Source organism: Lycium ferocissimum, chromosome 5 (genome assembly GCF_029784015.1).
Source record: "Lycium ferocissimum isolate CSIRO_LF1 chromosome 5, AGI_CSIRO_Lferr_CH_V1, whole genome shotgun sequence".
Classification (NCBI taxonomy): domain Eukaryota; kingdom Viridiplantae; phylum Streptophyta; class Magnoliopsida; order Solanales; family Solanaceae; genus Lycium; species Lycium ferocissimum.
The window spans coordinates 69,381,867-69,403,856 of NC_081346.1; the positions used below are offsets into that span (position 1 = coordinate 69,381,867).

At 34.5% G+C, this 21,990-nt stretch overlaps 1 protein-coding gene across 1 annotated transcript; it reads right to left on the reverse strand.

The window, feature by feature from the left end:
• Positions 1 to 10,731: 10,731 nt before the first annotated feature.
• Positions 10,732 to 19,905, reverse strand: LOC132057206 (uncharacterized). The gene is made up of 5 exons (XM_059449691.1): positions 19,770 to 19,905; positions 12,703 to 12,787; positions 12,563 to 12,610; positions 11,652 to 11,773; positions 10,732 to 11,222 (listed from the first exon to the last, which is right to left on the reverse strand). Exons 1-5 carry the CDS (start codon positions 19,841 to 19,843, stop codon positions 11,102 to 11,104), a joined length of 450 nt encoding a protein of 149 aa, XP_059305674.1. The 5' UTR covers positions 19,844 to 19,905; the 3' UTR covers positions 10,732 to 11,101.
• Between the last annotated feature and the right edge of the window lie 2,085 nt (positions 19,906 to 21,990).

The window sequence follows — 21,990 nt, forward strand, 5'->3', positions numbered from 1 at the left end:
CTCGTTCATTTACCTCATTCTACTAAAAAACCCTACATTAACAAACACCCGATTCGAAACCACAGAATGCAAGCAAATAATTAAATGTGTCAAAACCCTAACAAGCAAACTATAACGAGAGAAATACACTACAAAATACACAAAACGAAAAAATCTAAACCTGCAAAATCACGAATGATAGCCTTCTTCAGCAAAACAAACTTCACCAAACTTGAGAATGCAAAAACGACCCTAGAAATCACTAAGTATTACGCGAATTAATGTATGTGGTGGAAGATCGGTTGAAAATTATCAAGGTAAACAGTGCAAATGCTGTGAAAATCGATGAGAGAGAGAGAGAGGAGTGGAAATGAATTTTGTTTATGTTTAAGGGGGTGAAATGAAAAGGGAGTTAAAAAATAATGCTGATTTGGAAATTTAAAAGGCGCGTGTACAACACGTAAGTTAAAAAATTGGGGGTCACTAAAAATCAGCGCTAAAAGGTCACTAAAATACTGAAAAATTAAGATTGGGGGGGTAATAGGCCGCCAAAAAGTTGGGTGCGTCATAATTAATCTGGCTATACGTTGGGGGGGTTTTAATGTATTTTCCCTATTTCATCATGTTCTCTCTCCTTAATAAATATTTACTACATTAATGATGAAACCTCTTAAATATTGGTATGTGAACTCATAAAATCAGCCCATTGATGTAATTAATACCAGAGTAAAATGAAAAAAAAAAAACTACTTAATTTTATCTTGGCCAAATAAAACGATAAATATTTTGAGATAAGTATTTTTAATAAAGATGACAAATATTTTGAGATGGAGGGAGTAGTTGCTGATAAAACGTGGCAAAAACTATAACTTCACCTTAAATAAATTAAAAAAATCAACTCTAAAAAAAAAAATTTCACCAAACGCCTACTGAAAACAACACATGCTAAAAGGTGAGCATTTTGGTTGACTGCAGCCGCTTTCATTTTAGTCCTACGTTAATTTGGATACACACACAACTATTCTTATTTATTTCTCTCACGAAAATATATCTTCACAGAGTATAATTATATTAAAGCAAGACAATGTACAAGAAAGAAGAATATTAAGAAATCAAAATTTGATAGACCGTGCTTCTTAGAAATTTTGGAGAAGTTCCAAAGAATTTTCTAAGAGTTTTTGAAAACACATTATGAGAAAAAGAAAATTGAATGTCTTTTTTGTTTTTTCGAACGTTTATTAGTAGCATGTATAACCAACAAGGGTTGTGGTGTAGTGTCTGGTACTACTTCATCTTTAACCAAGAGATATCGAGTTCGAATCCTTTCGGGTACGGAGTCACCCTCGTTAGGGAGTGCGTTGCCCCCCTAATATGGGATTACCCGACACGAAATTGAATTAATCAGACTTTAATACGGATATATAACACAAGAAAAAATGTCTTTTATGTATGCACTATGCAAGATTAGACAAAATCGGATTTGCTGACAGCGGTTTCGAGGTGACCCATATCCACATATTGCAAACAGACCACCACATCACCACTTTTACTGACTTATTCTGTATGTTTAATTTAATCATTTCTTATAATAATTCAGTTGATGTCTTGCGTCAAAATTTGAAAAACTTCTTCTGAAAATTTTCCTTTTTCAATAACTGCCTTTTCAATTGTACAAATTGTAAAACGACAAGATTTTTCTTTGTATATTTTGATTGAAAAATAATATTTTCTTCTCAAAAAATATTTGCAAAATGTCTTCTTGAAAATTTTGAAGCAAATGCCACCTTATGGTAAATTGGTAATCCTTCTGTTTTATTTTGGTGACTGATTTATAACTGAACATAAAATTTGTAATATTAATTTAAGTTATTTAGCTCGTGCCTTAAACTTATCACAAAGGGAACCGGCATTCATTATATACTTGGACAGACAATGCATCTATTACAATAACTAAATTTCATATATTGAAATCGTAACCATGTGACTCAATAGCCAAAAATCATTTAAAGCTTTCCATAATTCATGAAATTATACACATGATAATATTCCTGAACATCATTACATGATACTAACCCTGAATATGATTACATGATCCATAGTGTACATAGAGCTCCTTACTGACTGAATAATTACATAAAAGAAATAAGTTGATACAAAAGACGGGTGAATTGATAAAATGACCCTCTATAAAATATAACAGACTGCTTCTGTGTTATGTCATGATCGCCTATGTATGCAAAGGGTCATATGAGGATCATATACCTCTATTCATTTTTGTAAAGACCCCTTTAACTAATTTCCTCTACAAAAGACACCAACTAATACTATAGTAGCTGGCTCACCACAAAACACTAGAGGAGTCAAACTTCTAGGCGTTCTAGCTCATATCCTCAAGTCTAAACTCATATGCGCCTGAAAGGGTAAAACAACAATATTTTTACACACACAAGGCTGAGTACATCCACACAGTGGCTGAATCAAGAACTCAAGTAAGAGGATTCAAAAAAAAAAAAAAATCTTATCTTGAAGGGATTCAACGACTTATATCTATGCAAAAGAAATTATTTTTGCCTTATTTAACTACATAGTATAATTTTTCAACGAATGGATCAAATTAACCTTCCTTGTACTCCTCTGGCTCTACCCTGCATCCACATCGTACTCATCAAGTATCCTCGACTCTCTATCTCAAGTCCGGACAAGACATTTAAAAAAAAAAAAACAAAAAAAAACGTCATGTAACGGCTACGCATGCAAGTTAAATCAACAAATAAACATTCTTTGGGTACTGAATATGTGGTCTTAGCCTTTTTTAGAACGTAGGAGTAACATATATATTTCATAACTTTATAAAAAGGGCCACCTATGAACACTAGTATAATCATGATAAAACATGATGTAATCAGCATGCAGCAGGGCCAGACCCACAAGCCCAGCATTTACTCTGGAAGTTGTATTAAAACCCATAAGCAAATTAGTTAGGCAGAAACCATTAACTAATTTCGAGTATATTTTCTAATGATATTGATGAAAAGATGCACGGGAGACACAATCACTCCAGAAATTAGATTTGGTGTAACAATTTAGTCCACTACTAACATTGTTCGTTTTGGGCTTAGGTCCGTGCTACTTTAAAAGGTGTTACTAAGGTCTAATGCTTGCTTTCTTATAGAGTCCAGAACCAAAATACCCCTAAAAAAGTGGAGTTGAATCAAAATATTCCAGAAAAAAAACTGTGACAAAAGTACCTTTAACGCAGTATACTGCGTTAAAGGACTTAACTGTAACGGCGCGGTTAAGTCCTTTAACGCAGTAAAATATTGCGTTAAAGATTTTTTTTTTCTATAACGCAGTATTTTACTGCGTTATAGAACCCAGTAAAAAAAAAAATGGTCAACTTTTTTTTTTGCAACACTTAGTGTTTTTTTTCATACTTTGACCAACGTTTAGTCATGTTTCAAGATTCCGAAATGTCAATATTTTATATAGAACCTGATATATTTTTCTGCGTACTATGATGTAGGCTCAATACATCAAGGATACATAAACGTTCGGATCGTCATGTTAGTGTTGAAATGGTGCACAGTAAGTTTTGTTTGAAAACTTTAGGTTTATGTGTTCTATATACATAGACGTCCATTTTTATTTGAAAACTTGTTGTCATTAGCTTAAAGATTTTTATTTTTAAGGTTTAGATTTAAGTGTGTTATTTTTTAATGCGTAACTTTATTTCGAATATACGCGATTTTTTGAGCTCGGACGTTCGATTTAAGCGATTTTTTTTTTGAAACATTTTCGAAATAAAGTTACGCATTAAAAAATAACACACTTAAGGAACACTTGGTGTTTTTTTCCATAAAAAGATCGCAACATCTTATTTTAATAAATCTTTTTTTTGCAACACTTAGTGTTTTTTTTTCATACTTTGACCAACGATTAGTCGTGTGTCAAGACTCCGAAATGTCAATATTTTATATAGAACCTGATATTTTTTTCTGCGTACTATAATGTAGGCTCAATACATCAAGGATACGTAAACGTTCGGATCATCGTTTTAGGGGTTGAAAAGGCACCTGAAGTAAGTTTTGTTTGGAAACTTTAGGTTTAAGTGTTTTATTTTTTAAGGTTTTGATTTAAGGGTGTTATTTTTTAATCAAGACATAACTTTATTTTGAATATAAATCTAATTCAAATAGATAAAAACGTATTTAAAAAATATAGGGGGGAAAAGCTAATTATAAAGTGATCAAACTTTAGATGGTCATAACTTTGAACTCGAATGTCCGTTTTACGCGATTTTTTTTTATTATGCATATTTTTTCGAGATCTATGCGGGCAAACGACCGGAAGGAGGTTTGGCCGAGCTGGTTTTAAAAAAAAACACCTGTTATCCTATTCAATTTCAATGTTCTTCCAAATTGGCGTGAAGTTTTTAGTTTTCTTTACATATAATATGATGATATGCAATAGATTTCAACGTAAAAATCCCGGGGTAATGTAGCTGTGAATGTCAATTTCACTTTTGTGGTTTCAATTTTCGAAAATAAAGCTGACTAATTTTCTCGACATATAAAGTTGACTAAAATAACCTTACAAAAATAGAACGGTTAAACCTAAAGTTTTCAAACAAAACTTACTTCGGGCACCTTTTCAACCCCTAAAATGACGATCCGAACGTTTACGTATCCTTGATGTATTGAGCCTACATTATTGTACACGGAAAAAAAAAATCGAGTTTTATATAAAATATTGTCGTTTTGGAGTCTTGACACACGATTAATCGTTTGTCAAAAGATGGAAAAAACACTAAGTGATGCAAAAAAAAAAAAAAAATTGACCAATTTTTTTTTTTATTGGTTCTATAACGCGGATAAAATACGCATTATAGAAAAAAAATTCTTTAACGCGATTTTCTTTGCGTTAAAGGTACTTTGTCCATGCTTTTTTAAGGGGTATTTTGGTTCAACCCCACTTTTTTAGGGGTATTTTGGTCCTGGAGTCCCTGTGTTTTTTTTTTTTAAATACAAATTTCATGGGGTATCAAATACGCTATCTTTAGGGACTAAACATCCTCACTGAGGTTTGCCACTATCATCTCAATGAAGTTGGATTCGCCTGAACTCACTTGAACGCTGATGTTTGCCCCATCATCAACCACGGTTGTAGGCGGAATAGCTCTGGTACCATATACATATTTTTTTGCTTTGGACTTAGGCCAACACGATTTTAAAACACGTCCACTAAGATCTAAAGCTTGCTCCCTTATTCTAATATTTGTCCCGTGTCTTGCTGATGTGGGATTTTTCTAGAGTATCACACTTGTATGTGACGTTCATGACAGCAGACGGGTCAAACAGAGAACTACTTAATGTCTAGTTAGAACTTAGGTTACAATATCAACACCCCCCCCCCCCCACGATTTCATCCTCTTTTTAATTGGATTAAAAGTACAAAAAGCAAGAAAGTAAAGGTAAAATGTGCAAATCATAAATGGTTCTGACTGATGAACATAGCACAAAACAAAGGGACCAAAATTTCAATCTCCAAGAGAAATTGACAAGGCCGTTGACGGTTGACCCCTCGCTTGCTTTTCCTCCACGCTAAATGGAAAAGAAAAGCACAACTGCTCCTTCATTCATTTTTACTTGTTCAATATTTTAAAAATAAATTTTCACTTTTACTTGTTCACTTTCGCATATCGATAGAAAAATAATTTATTTTTCTTTTTTTACCCTTAATATTAATTACTCATTCCAGATCATTTTTCAATTCCAATATAATTATACACCAATTAATATGGATATCATAGTAAAATATGCACTTCATTTATTATTTCTTAAACAATGTGAAAAATCAAAAGTAGACAAGTAAAAATAAACGGAGGAAGTACGTATATATTAAAAAATATGCCACCAAAAGCACTAAACCACTTTCCTTTTTTTTTTCATTTTTTGTTCAGAGATGAATTGTTTCCCATGCACTGAATTGTTCAAGAAGAGAGGAAAAGTGAAAGATTCGTTCTATTCTGAGAAACTCGTTTCTCGCATATAATAATTCTACATATTTCAATTGATCTCTTGTTCTTTTCTCTTTTATTTTTTATTTTTATAATTTTACATGTATGCTTAAGGCAAAGTTATGATATTTCACTTATTCTGATGATCATGACCCTGCCCTTAATTATATAGGGCCAGCTACAGTATTAAGTACGGATTCGAACGAATTCGGTAAACTTTTTTAGACTTTATAGTTGTATTAGGGGAACCATAAAATATGTATAATTTTCTAATTGTGAATCCAGTAACTAAATGTTGGGAAGAAACAAATAATAAACAAATTGAACGATAACATAACAACGAAAAAAATACCTAAGTCAACCCACACTATTTGAACCAAGAGAAGGCAATAAACGCTAGCACAAATAGAAATCCGAGTAGCAAATATACCAACAATAAAATAATAAGGCAAGCAAAACCAAATCAAATACAAGAGACACTAAATTTACGTGAAAAAAATCTCTTTAGTATGAACAGGAAACAACCACGGGTCCAAAGCTCCACTATATCAAATGAGAGTTACAGAGTTCTCCAAAATGGCTACAATATGAATGCCAAATGAGGAGCAACAATAGCAACAAGAGCAATAACAATACAATTGAAGAAAAGAGAGAAATCACCAATAACAGGACTACTGTTCACTGCTCGAAAACTACTACTACTATTACAAACCTCTGAAACCGATCTCCACTATTCAGATCCAAGAACAATGTGTTGAGAACACTTGGTTAAAATTTAGCCAAATACAATGGTTAGATCAACGGGGATCGTAAAAAAACATGAAGCTGGTCGCACAGAATTTTCAGCAAAGACAAACTCTCTATTTCTCTCACTTGGTTGCCTCCCTTCTATTCCCTCTTTTTGTGACAAACCCTAAAAATCATACCACTTAAGTCTATATGTATGTGGGCCAAAATGCTAAGTGGGCTAGGACCAAGGGGTGTTTTATTTATTCACATAGGAAGGGAAAAGGCCCAAAAATCCAATAATTCTCCCTCTCCCGACTATGTGGAGGAGACCGCCATCCCGGCGATCAAGAAACAATCCTCAAACTTCACTCTTGGCAAAGATTTAGTCATCATGTCGGAACCATTATCATCCGTGTGAATCTTCTCGAGTTCAAGTAACTTAGAATCCCAACACATCACGAATCCAATATCTCACATCAATATGTTTCGACCTACCATAAAATGTAGAATTCTTGCCAAGATGAATAACACTTTGACTATTGCAATAAAGGACATACCTCTCTTGAGCAAAGCCAAGCTCCCCGAAGAATCCCTTCAACCAGAGCAACTCTTTACAAGCTTCAACGGCAGCAATAAACTCAGCTTCTATAGTAGATAGAGCAACACATTTTGAAATTACATGCGTTAGATCTGAGGCGTTTGGTGGGATCTAAAACCAGGAAAAGTCTTTGTTTTCTCAGAAAAGGGAAAAAATATCCCAACGTATGAAAAATGACTCACAATCATCATTCTTTCACCTTTTGATCTAAAAATACATTCAACCTTTATTTTTGGTTTAAGAATATCCCTCCTTCCATCTTTTGATCTAAAAATACCCTCAACCTTTGTTATACTCCATCTGTTTCAATTTATTTGTCTTGCTTTCCTTTTTAGTTCATTTATAAAAGAATGTCTCTTTCATTTTTTTAAAACTCTTAAATTAAAACTTTCCACAAGACATATTTAAAATCACAAGATTAAAGGACATTTTGATACATTCCACATATCTTTAATTTAAGACCACAAGATTAAAAAAATCTTTACTTTCTTAAAGTTCACGTCATGTCAAAACCAGACAAACAAATTGAATTAAGAAAAGGGAAATGGGTCAAATATACCCCTCTACTTTATTTTATTAGCCAACTTTATCCTCCGTTAGTGAAAGTGATATACCCCTGTCGTCAACAAAGTTTACACTTGTACCCCTATTTGGATTGAAAATCCCAAATCAAATTAAATTACCCGATTTTAAATAAATTACCCAATTCCCTCCACGACCTCCCAGGAAATGACAACCATAGCCCATCTTTGCACGAAGATATTCTGATTTAGCTCCCCCTTCTTTCACACCTTCGAAGGTCGTTCTTCGCACCACGATTTCTTAGAAACACATAAACACAAACCCGAAACCATGACTTACTCTCTCCAGAAAAGAGTTCTTGCTTTATCGGAACAATTCTAAGCAACTCCACCAAACTAACCTTACTCGTAGCCGATCTTCTTCTCCAAGAAGACTGCTCAAAAATTGAGCCAATCTCCTTCAATTCTCAATTAAACGAGCTCAAATTTGAGATGCAACTTTCTCAAAATTCAGTGAACAAATCCCAACTACCAATTTCTTCAAACAAATTGAAGGTTGATACAATAGAACACGAGATAATGACTTTCTTATGAAAAATATTTTTCCAGAAAAGTACTTCCCTTATATCAAACAAAAAAAGATTGTAAAGTAGGGTTAAATTAAACCTTTTAGATGTTTCAAGAAGCTCAATCTTCTTCATCAGACTTGTTGTTTCATGCTTCAAGTTCTGCAATGTTATTTGGAATTAGCTACATTAAAATGAACTTCAAAAAGTTCTGTAAGAGATTCATTGCTTGTTATTCACCAGGAGACATTAATTAAGAACTAGAAACTATAACCTGCATGTTGTTCTGTTCCACAGCTGGCTTTTCGCCCTGATCATCTTTAGCTACAAGCTATTTTTCATAAGAAATCCAACGGAAAATGGTGAAAATTATTTCACTGCTTTGCTTGAATTTATTTAAAATCAGGTAATTAAATGTGATTTTGGGTTTTCCATCCAAATAGGGGTACAAGTGTAAACTTTGTTGACGGTAGGGGTATATTTGTTTAGTTTCATTAATGAAGGATAAAGTTGGCTAATAAAATAAAGTAGATGGGTATATTTTACCCTTTTCCCTTAAGAAAAATATTTAACCGAAAAAAAAAGAGGATGATTGATGAAATCACCAACGTAATTTAATGGGATAATTACACTCAGTATCAATTGGGGTACCAATGCTACCAAATTTAGCCCATATTTGAGTTTCTTGTCCACAGTAGCCCATCTTCAGTTTAAACAAAAATTATTTTTCAAAAAATGACCCATTTCCCTCTTCCTCCCCCTCTCTCTCCACTACCTCCTTCTTTTTCGTTTTTTTGAGCTCGCCACTGCCTCCTTTTTTAAAAATTTTAATTTTAATTTTTTTTTTTTTGGAGTTCACCACTGCCTCCTATTCTTTTTTTTTTTTTTTTTTTTTTTTTAATTTTTATTATTATTATTTTTTAATTTTTTTTTTTTTTTAGTTTTTTTTAATTTCCTACTCCTTTGTCACGCGATCTTTAATATTTTTTTTTTTAATTTTGTTTTAATTTTTTTTTATTTTCCCTCTCACACGGATCTTTGATGTTTGAACGGTTGGTTACGGTGGTGGTGTTGGAGTTCAATGAGAACTAAACTCCGTGATGATGTGTATATGGGTGTACATGAGTGTATAATATTGTATGTCGGTGTATATGGGTGTATACGCCGGAGAACGGAACTCCGGTGATGACTATATATGGGTGTATATGAGTGTCTATTGGTGTATAATATTGTATATGGGTGTATATGGATATATGGGTTATAATATTGTATATGGGTGTATTTTATTGTATATGAGTGTATATGGATGTATATGGATATATGAGTTAGAATATTATATATTATTGTATATGGGTGTATAATATTGTATATGAATGTATATGGGTGTATAATATTGCATACGGGTGTATATCGGTGTATATGGATATAAGGGTTATAATATTGTATATGGGTGTATACTATTTGTATATAAGTGTATATGAATGTATATGGGTATATGGATTATAATTTTTGCATAATATTGTATATTAGTGCATAATATTGTATATGAGTATATGGATTATAATGTTGTATAATATTGTATATTATGGGTATATGAATTATAATACTCTATTAAAAAAAAAAAAAAAAAAAAAAGTGGCGAACTCCAACAAAAAAAAAAAAAAAAAAAAAAACAAAAATTAAAAACGAAAAAGGAGGAGGCATTGGAAAGAGAGGGGAGAAGAGGAGAGTTTTGGGTTAGAGCTTTCAGAATGTAAGTTTTAATATTTTTTTGCAATGTAAGTGACCCAATCGTATATTTATGAAATTTTCCCTAATTTAATTATGTGTATTTATGGGTAATCTGGTTGCTAGAATGTATTATTATAATTCTCCCACAAAAAATGGGCTAATATTAGCACAACTTATTCAGTTGAATATATAAAAATTGGCTATGGAATTTCCAGTAGTACGCATCGATAAAAGATATAATGTAACATGATGAAAGGAAATAGAGTTTTTGCACGGATTTCCCTCATACATGTGGTCTTTAATTTTCACCCTTACTTTAATGAGTTAGAAAGTTTTACCGTGTCCGGCATAACTTGTGTGATATAATCTAAACTATGCCGAGCAAAATCTAAAATCATGCCGCGCGAAAAGTGTTGGAAGGGCAAAAATTAAAGACTAACCCTCGGGGCATTTGTGCTAATGACCCCCATTGCTGGTGCAGTACAAAATCTAATACAGAGAACACCTCACTCTCGTTTTTTCTGATTATGTTAGCTGGTGGCCTGGTACTAAAAGGCAAAAATGTTCTTGACACCACAAAAGTCCAATGGATGCTAGTATCATCAAACTTTAAGATCTTCAAATCAATAAATTGTGAATAAAACCTACAGTGCCAACTAAGACAGCTAATATCATTTCGAGGACAATTGCTGGCAAGATCAAACAATCCAAGCAAAAGATTAAGATGATCTCTTTTTTGGTCAGTTTTCACAAAGTAATGTTATTCAAAATAAGGCTATAGTATTTTGAATATCATCTCAGCTTTTTCTACCGTAAATGAAAATAGTTCTCATTCGGAAGGACTGAAGACTGGACAAGCAGGCCGATGATCCAAACATTTAAAATTATCATTCCACATCCTAGCAATCTAACATCGCCAACAAGGAAACAAAAAAGTAGATTATCTTGCAGATGGATGAGACTACTGAAGAAGTCGTACTGCAACTTGGTTATTAAGACAAAAGCCTCTGTTCTTCGTAATAAATGCATGTGTAGCTAGAGCATGCGAGGGAAACTCCACAAGGACTGTTCTTGCTGGTGGTCTGCATAAGCCAAAAATCCATTTTATATAACGAACAGAGAACACATAGGGGTCGTTTGGTAGGGTGTACTAGGTAGAATAATGTTGGTACTAAATTTTAGTACAATGTTTGGTTGCAAATTTAAGTCTAGTACAACTAATACCAGTATTACGTACACCCTATCAGTACTGTTCTTATATACATAGTAAACCATTGCATTAGCAATACCAATACTATTCCTATTCTAATATATCTCATTCAGTACGATTTAGAAATTATGCAATTCATGTTATTTAATGCCAAACCAAACAGTCGATAAAAATAATGTCAGCATTACTAAACCCAACATTACTAATACACCCTATTCCGTCCTATTCTTATACACCCTACCAAACGACCCCATAGAGTAAATAGAGCAAGTCCAACATGTGAGTGGTAAAGATTCTATACCTATCAAAAGCTCGTTGTTGTCTGGCAAACATTTGGATTGATGATGAATCATACTGGCAACCAGCAAGGAAGCGTTCCACATCATCGGGCACTGCGTTCCGAGGGACCCCTTGCAATAAAATCTGATAATACCGACAATCATAATTAGATTTATGCTTCAAAGCGCTTTGTATCACTATTACAAATGAATGAATTGAGTTGTATTATTAATTTATCATGAACCTCATCGTTCAGAAAGAAAGAAAAATTCGTTGTTTTTCTTTGTGATAACTGATAATAGCACTTTTGGTCCCTAAGTTACTGAAAAATTCTGTTTTGGTCCATGTGTTATATGACTCAGCATATTTAACCTTCAATTGATAAGAATGTGTGTTTTTGGTCCCTTCATGTAAAAAGTATGTTATATTTGAGTATTTACAAAACTATATTACCATCAAATATAAAGTAAAAATACAAGTTTAACATATCACATTGAGTGTTGAAACAGTTAATAATTATGTTAAATTTGTGAATATTCACCAGCAAATGGATAAAATTGCACAATTCAATTAATTGAAGGTTTAATGTGCTTAGTCATATATTATAGCGACTAAAATCAGGATTTACCAATAACGAAGGGACCAGAAATATTGTTAACCCTTTTTCTTAATAATAGTAGCATCCAAGCCAACTTGCACACACCGCAACTCTTACAATGGTAAGTGTTACCTCCCACCGGCCAGCACAATATACCGAGTAACTTTGTGTCTAATGTCCACCAAGGCTTAGGTAGATAGGATGAAATTTTCTCTTATTAGTTTGAGGTTTTTATTTTTGTTATCAGCCCTTCCACCCCCATTTACCACACTCCAACACGCTGAACGAGAAAAGAAAAAAAGGATGAAGACCGTAAACATTAGAGACCAACTTACAGTTTTTCCATCATAGCGTGGCAAAGTGTCCCACTGCTGACGATCAGCCTATAATCATCAAAAAGGTAAAGGAAATGATAATTTTGCATGCAACCCTCCAGATATTAATAATCAAGCAGATGCATATTCAAAAACAGTACCTTCTCCATTCTGAATAAGCGACTCTTCCGAAGAACTGCCCTAAGTGAAGCGTCATAAGCATTCCGAGAAGGGAACTGAATCATCCTATTCATGAGATAAAACAGATAATAGAGCAGTAATAAGCATTTTCTTTTCTGATAAAGCAGTAACAGCCAAGAAATAAATATTAAGAAATTAGACAAGAAAGCTAAAAGTACTCTCTCGTTCAAACAAACAACTAAGTACAGAAAAAATGCATACATGAAGGAGTTAAAGGTTGGTAATTATTCTTCACATTAAGTGCAAATCGCGAAAAGATAAAAGGATAAACAAGCAAAATTGACAACTTCAAGAACTATTGGTGGAAAAGGAAACAACCTTGATAAAAATCGTCCTTCAGAAAATGGTACAAACTGAAAAGTAATCTATTACCTGCATTGACTAAGTATTGGTAGTGTAACCCAGATTAACTCAACAAGCTATTAACCAATCCTGCCTTAAAAATCATGTAAAAAATGAAGCAAGACATTCAATATGATAAGGTAGCGTAATATATGTATTAGCCTAGGTATAACTATGCATTGTTTGGTTACCTTTTTTTTAATTGTCCCTATAAACTCTGCAGTAGTTATACATTGTTTCATTACTTTTTAAGTTGTCCTCATAAATAGTAACTGCATAACTTATGTGGGAATCTATGTACTATTTTATGCGGCATAAAATGTAGAATAAGAATGCAGGGATTAGCATTACATGGATTAAAACTATTAAATGACAATAATGACCTTTCATGTAGCAATCAATGTTTTATATCGTTTTTTGATGACAAGGGAACCCTCCATTATAGTCCTTATTTCATAACCGCGACATGACAAACTAATCCTTGCATTACAATCCCTACATAATTAATTTCCACAAACTTGCTTCTAAGCAAAATGACCCCTTAGTTTTTTCCAATAGGTAAAAGTGAAGTATTTTGTTAATAAACATCTGCCAGCATTAAGAAGGTGCTGGATTAGGATAAGTATGCATAAGTAGCCCTTCCGCTCTTAGTTATTGATTCTTAGCTTTTGACAAAATAATATGACTCCAAATATTGCTAACAAATGACAAGACTTCCTTTACAAAGAATCTATGTCCCGCCAAGTTCTTATACTTTGATCCTTACATGAAGTTACCTACTGTACCTAAGTATGTAACATGTGGCAATGTCTAAAGGGGGGACAATAATTTATACTATGCATTTGATAGAGTTTTTAATAGGGTATGAAAAACAGGCCTTTCTCTTCCATAATTAATAAATACCCAAAAAAACTCATATATCTCTAGGCATTAGTAATGTACCTAATAGCTATGAACTTAATATCCTTTTTTGATAAATTAGCTATGACATGAATATTACAAGGATTTTTCTTGAATGCTGGTTCCCTGGTTTCAGTAAGTCACAAAATCAGAAATCAACAACAACAACAACAACAACAAAATCAGAAATCAAAACCAAAATATTCTTTAATTTTATATTGGTGGTCTCCAAAGCTAAGGAAGTCCAAATCAGAAATCAAAACCACAACTATTTTATAAGATGCCAGAAGAATTTGGTTGGCTGAGGAGAAAAGGTATTTGTTGGCATATCATTTCTGGAACATTAAGAATTAGCAAATCAAAGTGAATGCATATGGTTAAGTGTTAAAAAGTGTATATGCAAGACATATTACATATGTTGGATTGGTGTGAACACCGGTACAGGTAATTTTTTACCAAATGAACCTGGGATAATTGTGAGATTATTTTATATATCTCATATGACTCTCCGTATATCCCACTTTTAATCCAGTCAACCAAACATCTATTAGTAAAAGTATATCTACTAAATAATATTGTCAGTATTTAATCTCCATATCATAATCCCAAGATAACTTGTTTCCCAACCAAACAACCCCCTTAGAGGTCGTCCGGTTAAAAAATAAGTTATGCAGAGGTTTAAGTTATGCAGAGGTAGTAATATAGAGAATAATAATTCAAGGATCGTAATGCTAAGATTATCTTTTTATCGGTATATAAGTTACACTTGTGGTTTATTTAAAACTGACGAGTTCGTAAAAGGGAAATCAATGGTAATTTTTGGTGCATAATTTCAAATTCATTGGACTCCAAAGATGCATGTGAGAGTTGCAGACGAAATCAACCCATAACATTTTGGACTCAGCCCAAGGAATAGATCCGTGAAGTTCTGTCAGACCAAAGTGGACAATATATACATGGGTTTGCATTGAGAGAAAAACCGACCCATTGCATTTTGAATGCGACTGCTAAAATATGCTATTAAATTAACATATATTTGACCCGCAAGGGTGGCTCAGTTGGTTGAGCATGGGGCTTTCATTATGGATGTCTCAGGTTCGAAACCCCCTGCCTACGACAGCAAGAGATTTACCTTCTGGATCGAGCTCGTCGCATGGGGCTTGCCTAGTGCGGGTTATCTCTCCTGTGTGGTTTGCGAGCTATTGCATAGGAGCTGGGTTTAAGGGTTGCGGCTTCGGGTTCCCATGTCATCAAAAAAAAAAAAACTAACGTATATTTGTTCTTTAATATTAATGCACATCAGTATTTTAATATTAGTGGTTAACCTTTAAAACATAACACTCTAGAATTAGATACAAATAAAACCACCGATGTGCATTAACATACATGTTTTTTGTGGTGGTGTCTCAGCCAGCTCATGCACACCTCGACAACTCACTGAGTTACCAGGTAACTCTGCCCACCAGGGCTAAGGCAGATGGAAAGAAATAACATAGTGTTTTTGCTACCACTGGGATTCGAACTTGAGACCTCGTAATTCTCCCCCCATAAATGTTTAATTAGCATATTTTAGTTGTCACTAGTATTAGTACCCGCACGATGCGTGGAAAATATTAATTATCTTTACATTGAAATGTTTAATTTTTTCTTGTTTGCTTTTTGTTTATCGTTATTGCATTAATATCCATTACTTTGTTGTTAAATTGCCAAGTGACATTATATTAATTTGCCGCTTGACTTATATTATTGATCATCATTTTCTGTTTACTATAATAACGATATATATGATTTTTCTTACTCCTGAAATTTTATTTATTTTTAAATCTTTATTCTATTTCTCGGTATTCTATTATTTAAATTTGTGAATAATAATGATTTAGAGTATTTATTACTTTGTTTTTATCTTTTAAATTAAGTCAGTATAAATACCCTAATTTTTTCTCTAATTCTCCAATGTATACATTGTGTTTTCTACTGTAATATTTTAACTATTTTTTCCCCATTAATTGTTTTACCTAAGGGCAGCCCGATGCACAAAGCATCCCCGCATTAGCAGGATTCGGGGAAGGGCTGCATCCTAAGGGGTTATATTGTATTCTTGTATTCTACATTTAACAAAAGTATGAATGAGAAGGTTTTTTTTTTTTTTTTTTTTTTTAACATTTTATCATAAAATCTGCCAAATACAATAGATATTTCTTCATTGCATTTGCTACAGATATTATATCAGAATTCAACCACTATACAATAAATTTTCATTAATAATGACCCCTCAGATAGGACGTTGCTCAATAGGGCATTCACGAAACGGATTTGAGTAAATAAGACTATAGCCAAATATTAGTAAAATTTGAGTGTTAAGCATAAAATCAAACCATAATGCATAATCACATAAACAAGCTTGAGTTGGGAAGAAAAATTTCTCAGCAAGTCTTCATCAAATACTACTCCATTTAAGAATGAAAACATAATTCATATCGAAAATCTAAATAGTAAAAAACTTTAGGTTATAGATAAATGATTTATATTTAAAGTGAAATTTAAATTGCAGATAAGTTGGATAACGACAAAGAATCAAAAGATATACATCTTCAATTTTAAGTTGGATAATGATAAATAATTAAAAGATATTCATATTAGATTTAAATTCATGAAGATCTTTAAGCTGTTAGGGCTTAGAGCGTTTATCTCCTACTCTAATGGTGAAGTTTAAAGGATAATGATTTTACGTGATACCACCTCTTATACTCTCTTTTGTCCAGTAAAAGGGCAGTATTTTTGCTTTATCCTATGAGATTAAAAAGATAATTCTTAAATTAAATTATAGTTTATCTAAAATTCAAATGTATGTACAGTAAAAATATGGTCGGAGCCGTAAATTGATGAACATCTAAATATATAAAGCATCACATTAAGCCAAGTGGCATAACCACAAAAAGCCAAGTGGCAAAAACACCCTATTATTTGTTTCAGACTTTTTTTTTTATATTTCTAAACTCCAAATCTTTTGGAGCTTTGTCCTAAAAAAGTGTCACTTAGCTTTTTGTGGTTATGCCACTTGGCTTGATGAGGTGAGTTTGCCTCTGCTTTTATATAGATATTCAAAATGCAAAATGCTATGGATCGGAGGATAGGTATCTTCAAATCTCACATGCATCTTCAGAAAACAATGAATCTGAAATTAGGACAGCATGTTAGTTTTAATTGGGCCAACTTGGAAGCACAATTTACTATACTACTCGATCAAAATGTCTCATTTTAACTATTTGAACGCAAATTTTTTTTTCCAGGATTTAGGACATAAATGATTAAAGGGATAATACATAAATACCCCCTCCAAAAGGTCCTATTACTCCTACGTTCTTGTCCAAACAGATGAGACGTTGTTGGTGGTAAACACGCTGCCACGTGTTTTGCCACATAATATTTGGTTTTTTTCTTTTGTATTTTTCCCATCTTCCCATTTCCTTATGGCTCTACCCATCTCCCAACCGTCTACCCCCATACACGAATACATACTAACGGAGCTTAACTTAGATGGGTTTTCATTTGCTCCTCTTTTTTTACTCTATTTTCTTGATACGGCGGGATAACTCATCTTATTTTAGTTAATTTGCTGCTCTTCATCAAACATAGAAACAAAACTTACATGATAGTAGAAGTAAAATTTTGAAATATGATCCCGGCCACACTATGAAAGTGTGGGAAAGGGTGGTAGAGATGAGGGTGAGGAGAGTCGTGTCTATTTCAGAGAACCAGTTCGGATTCATGTCGGGGTGTTCTACTACTGAAGCCATTCATATTGTTAGGAGATTGGTGGAGCAAAGATAGGGAGCGGAAAAGGGACTTGCGCGTATGGTTTTCATCGACCTAGAGAAAGCTTACGATAAAGTGCCAAGAGAGGTTCTCGTGAGATGCGTAGGAGGGCTAAAGGTGTACCTGGCGTACATTAGAGCGATCAAGGACATGTATCATGGAGCCAAGACCGAGTGAGGACTATAGGAGAGACTCGGAGCACTTCCCGGTTCGATGGGTTTGCGTCGGGGATCGGCCATAGCCCATTTCTATTTGCCTTGGTGATGGATGGATTGACGCGACGATTCAGGTGAGGTGCCATAGTGTATGTTGTTCGCGGATGACATAGTCTTGATAGACGAGACTCGCGGCGGAGTCAACTCTAAGCCAGAGGTTTGAGATAAACGTTGAGTCTAAAGGGTTCAAGTTGAGTAGGACCAAAGCAGTACTTGGAGTGCGGGTTCGGTGGTGTACCTCGGGGCAGGGCGTGGAGATGAAGCTTGGTACCGAGGTCATTCAAAAGAAAGGAAGTTTCGAGTATCTTGGGTATTTTACAAGAAAAGGGGATATTGACGATGATGTCACACATCGTATTGGTGCGGATGGTTGAAATGGGCTGTTTAGGAAGTCTTTGTGTGACAGAAAGTGCGCGAAAACTTAAGGAGCAAGTTCTACGAAGTGGTGGTCCCAGGCAGGCTGCATTTATGCAGGCGAGTGTTGGCAGATTAAAGCTCCCAGCGTGCGAAAGATGAGAAAGTCGCGGAAATGAGAATGCGGTGGATGTGTGGGCACGGCCCCAGGAGAGATGAGATCGGGGAATGAGGGGCATCGGGGACAAGGTGGGAGTCGCGTCGGTGGAGGACGAAGATGCGGAAGCGAGTTGAGATGGCTTGGGCATGTGAAGAGGGAGAGGCATAGATGCCCCGAGTGCGGAGGTGTGAGAGGTTGGCTTTGGACGGTTTTAGGAGAGGTAGAGGAGAGCTGAAAATATTGGGGAGAGGTGATTAGGCGGGACTTGGCGCTTTTGGTCTGAGGACATGACCTTAGATAGGAGGTTGTGGAGGGCTCGGATTAGGGTAGAAGGCTAGTAGGTAGTCTCGCTTTTGTCGCACTAGTAGGCATAGCTTTGCTCTACACCTTTTATTGCCTTATGTTTCACTTCTTTTATGGGTTAGGTCTTTTTCTCTGTCTTTGTATTATCGCGACTTCTTTGCCCTTTTTTTCGTTTCGCATTTTCGCTTTGATTTGCCTCGGTATCCGACTTTTCCCCCTTGTTTTCTTGTTTTCTTTTGGTAAGGGTCTTTCGGAAATAGCCCCTACCCGAGGTGGGGGTAAGGTTTGCGTATTTAACCTCCAAGTACCCCACAGCCGTGGAGATTCAGGTATGTTGTTGTTGTTGTTGATCCCGGCCACCATGGATGGTAGTGATGGCTCAGGTTTAGCGAAAAGCCTACAATTTAATAGTCTTTTTGTAGTTAGAAAGTTGAGTCTTGGGTATGGCGATTCAGTTCAGTAACTCAAGAAAGAGAGTAAAAATTTGGTGGTGCTGGTGCGGGTGGGGGGCTACTGTGAGCCTTGAAATTTTATGGGTAACTTTTAAAGAATCCTGTTGCTTGACAGTAGAAAGAAAGTTAAGTGAAGAAATGGTTTTGGAAAATTGAAAATAATAATTATAAAAAGAAGGAACAATCCATAATCCTTGCTAGAGAGCACGGTCAATCGATCATCACAAGGAGGTCTATATTACGACCTTTGAGAAGCACTCAGATGCTCACAAAAGTATCTAACACAGACACCGGGTAAATCTATCCATCAGGACTTAGAAAGATGAAAAGAAATCACCAAGAGTTTTTTTTAAGGCCATGATCCATTCTAGCTTCATTGACAACTCAATAACACCCTTGGGTGCTCAGAAATCAAAACCACGATAAATATGATTTATTTCCTCATAGATATTGTTAAACCATATATCATAAAAGAAGAAACTTACACTGCAACTGGAGCATAGTTCGCGTTGTACTCGAATCTAACGTCATCTTGGCTCAAATTAGAGGACCCTATCATGCTAATAATGTCACTCTTCCTTGTATGCCTTCCGATGCCATGAATTCTCGCATAAACCAAACCTGGGAAATAGAAAGACCAACATCCTGGATCAATTTCATATGAATTTGGCATGAACAAAGATGCAAGACAGCCATTACTACCCTACAAAAGTATCCTGATGTAAAATAATTCTTGCCCTTACTAAAACCAACCATCCACTCCACATGCATGGAAATTAAAGCTAAGGAGTGGGTATTTGGGACCCGTAGCTTATTTAACGGTTGAATATTGTCTACAACAGGGGCGGATTTATAGCCTAAATTTGGCGCACATGAACCCATGGTCTTTCCGTCAAATTAGGTATTTTATGTGCTATTTTTTAGAATTTTGTTTTGATGAAGTAAATGTATACTTTTTTTAAAGGATTTATCCACTATTATCTATTGGCCCCTATGCTCCAATAAGGTTAAACGTTGCACTTGGTTGAATGCTGAGTTATTTACCCATAGGAACAAGGATCGATTCCCACTTAATGCTTTTCTTTTTCCTTTCTTTAGTGGTTGATCCATGTGAGTATCGTGAACCATAACTAGACTAAGCTTCGGACATGGATAAAGGAAGGGGTTGGAGTAGGTTGATGGTTAGCATAAAAATTGCCAAATTAGGATATAACAGTTGGACTCATAGGAACACAGGTCACAAGGATACAAGGTATTCATAGAGCTGACCCCTGTTAGTCCAACTAGTGTGGATTGAGGTGTAGTTGATTGATTGATGATCATTGCCTCCACGCAAGTGTTAAATTCACAAATTTTTCAATGAAATTAAATCCAACAAAATACTTTCACTGCCATGAGTCTCTAAAATCGCAATGTGCACGTCAAATACTTACCTAGTAGGAAACTAACAATGATCAAACAATAAGCAATCAGCAAAAACCCTAAACCCTAAATCACCGATTTGCAGGTAAACTTATCAAAAGTGAGCTAGAGTACAAAATAAGCACAAGTGTAGTCACATTTACTTGTAATATCCATATACGATCCAATAACTAATAAAATTCCTTCATAACCACTAAACAATAATTTCAAATTATCAAGTTTTTGAAATTTTGTAGTATTTTAAGATTATGTTGAGTGTTGAAAGTTTTACCTTGTCCGGCATAATTTATGTGGATGTGATGATACATATGCCAAAATAAACATAAACTATACCTTGAGAAATCTAAATTATGCCGCGCCAAAAATGCTGAAGGCCAAAAGTTAAAGATCACAAATTTGAGGAACAAAATTAAAGACCCAGCGTAGCCTCTTGATGGGCCTAAAGCAAAAGCCCAATACATTGACTCAATTAGGCCCAGCCCATTTATCATTAACGTCATACCCTTCTCCGTTGTTCTATACCAGAAGACAAGAGTCTAAAATAAACCATTATCGTTGGGAGCAAACTGAAAATGTTCAAACAATAAGAAAACAGCAACAACAACAACATACCCAGTCAAATCCCACAATGTGGGGTCTGGGGAGGGTAATGTGTACGCAGACCTTACCCCTACCTCGGAAGGTAGGGAGGCTGTTTCCGAATCGGTTCAAGAGAAAGCATGGCAAAATCATGATAAAGCAGTCTGATAAAAGGAGTAGTAGCTACCACAGATGAATAAAATAATCGAAGTACAAGAAACAAAAACAATAAAAAAACAGCAAAAACCTTAAAACCCAACACTGAAATTTTTGGAAAAAGAAAAGACAGGTAAATTAACAAGGCTGTGCAAGAACACAAATAAGCAAAAGGGTATCCATAATCTCTTGCATCATGCATATGCAATCTAAAAACTTTAAAAAATCATTAAAAAAAGGGAAAATTTCAAAAATGTACAATCTAGCATACAAAATTACATTTGCGAAGCCATATTTTTAAATTACACCCCGCATAGCCACTTTTTCACAATCTACAACTTTATACATCTGGAGTAGACAATATATCAACCTTGTATAAAAGTGTATAATAATGTATACAGTGTATAATAACGTATAAGAGGTGTTTATATCCAAGAAAATTTAATTGTATACAACAATATACAACATTTTTTTCAATTGCAATGAGGGTACAAATATAAAACAGGCTTCTGAAGTGAGGGGTACAAATTGGGTCATTTCTGGTAATTT

Coding starts and splice junctions, on each gene's coding strand:
- LOC132057206 (XM_059449691.1), bottom strand. CDS start 19,843: ATGATAGGGTCCTCTAATTTGAGCCAAGATGACGTTAGATTCGAGTAC. Junction 11,774..12,562: donor CACGCTATGATGGAAAAACT/GTAAGTTGGTCT, acceptor CGGTATTATCAG/ATTTTATTGCAAGGGGTCCC. Junction 11,223..11,651: donor CAACAACGAGCTTTTGATAG/GTATAGAATCTT, acceptor TGGCTTATGCAG/ACCACCAGCAAGAACAGTCC.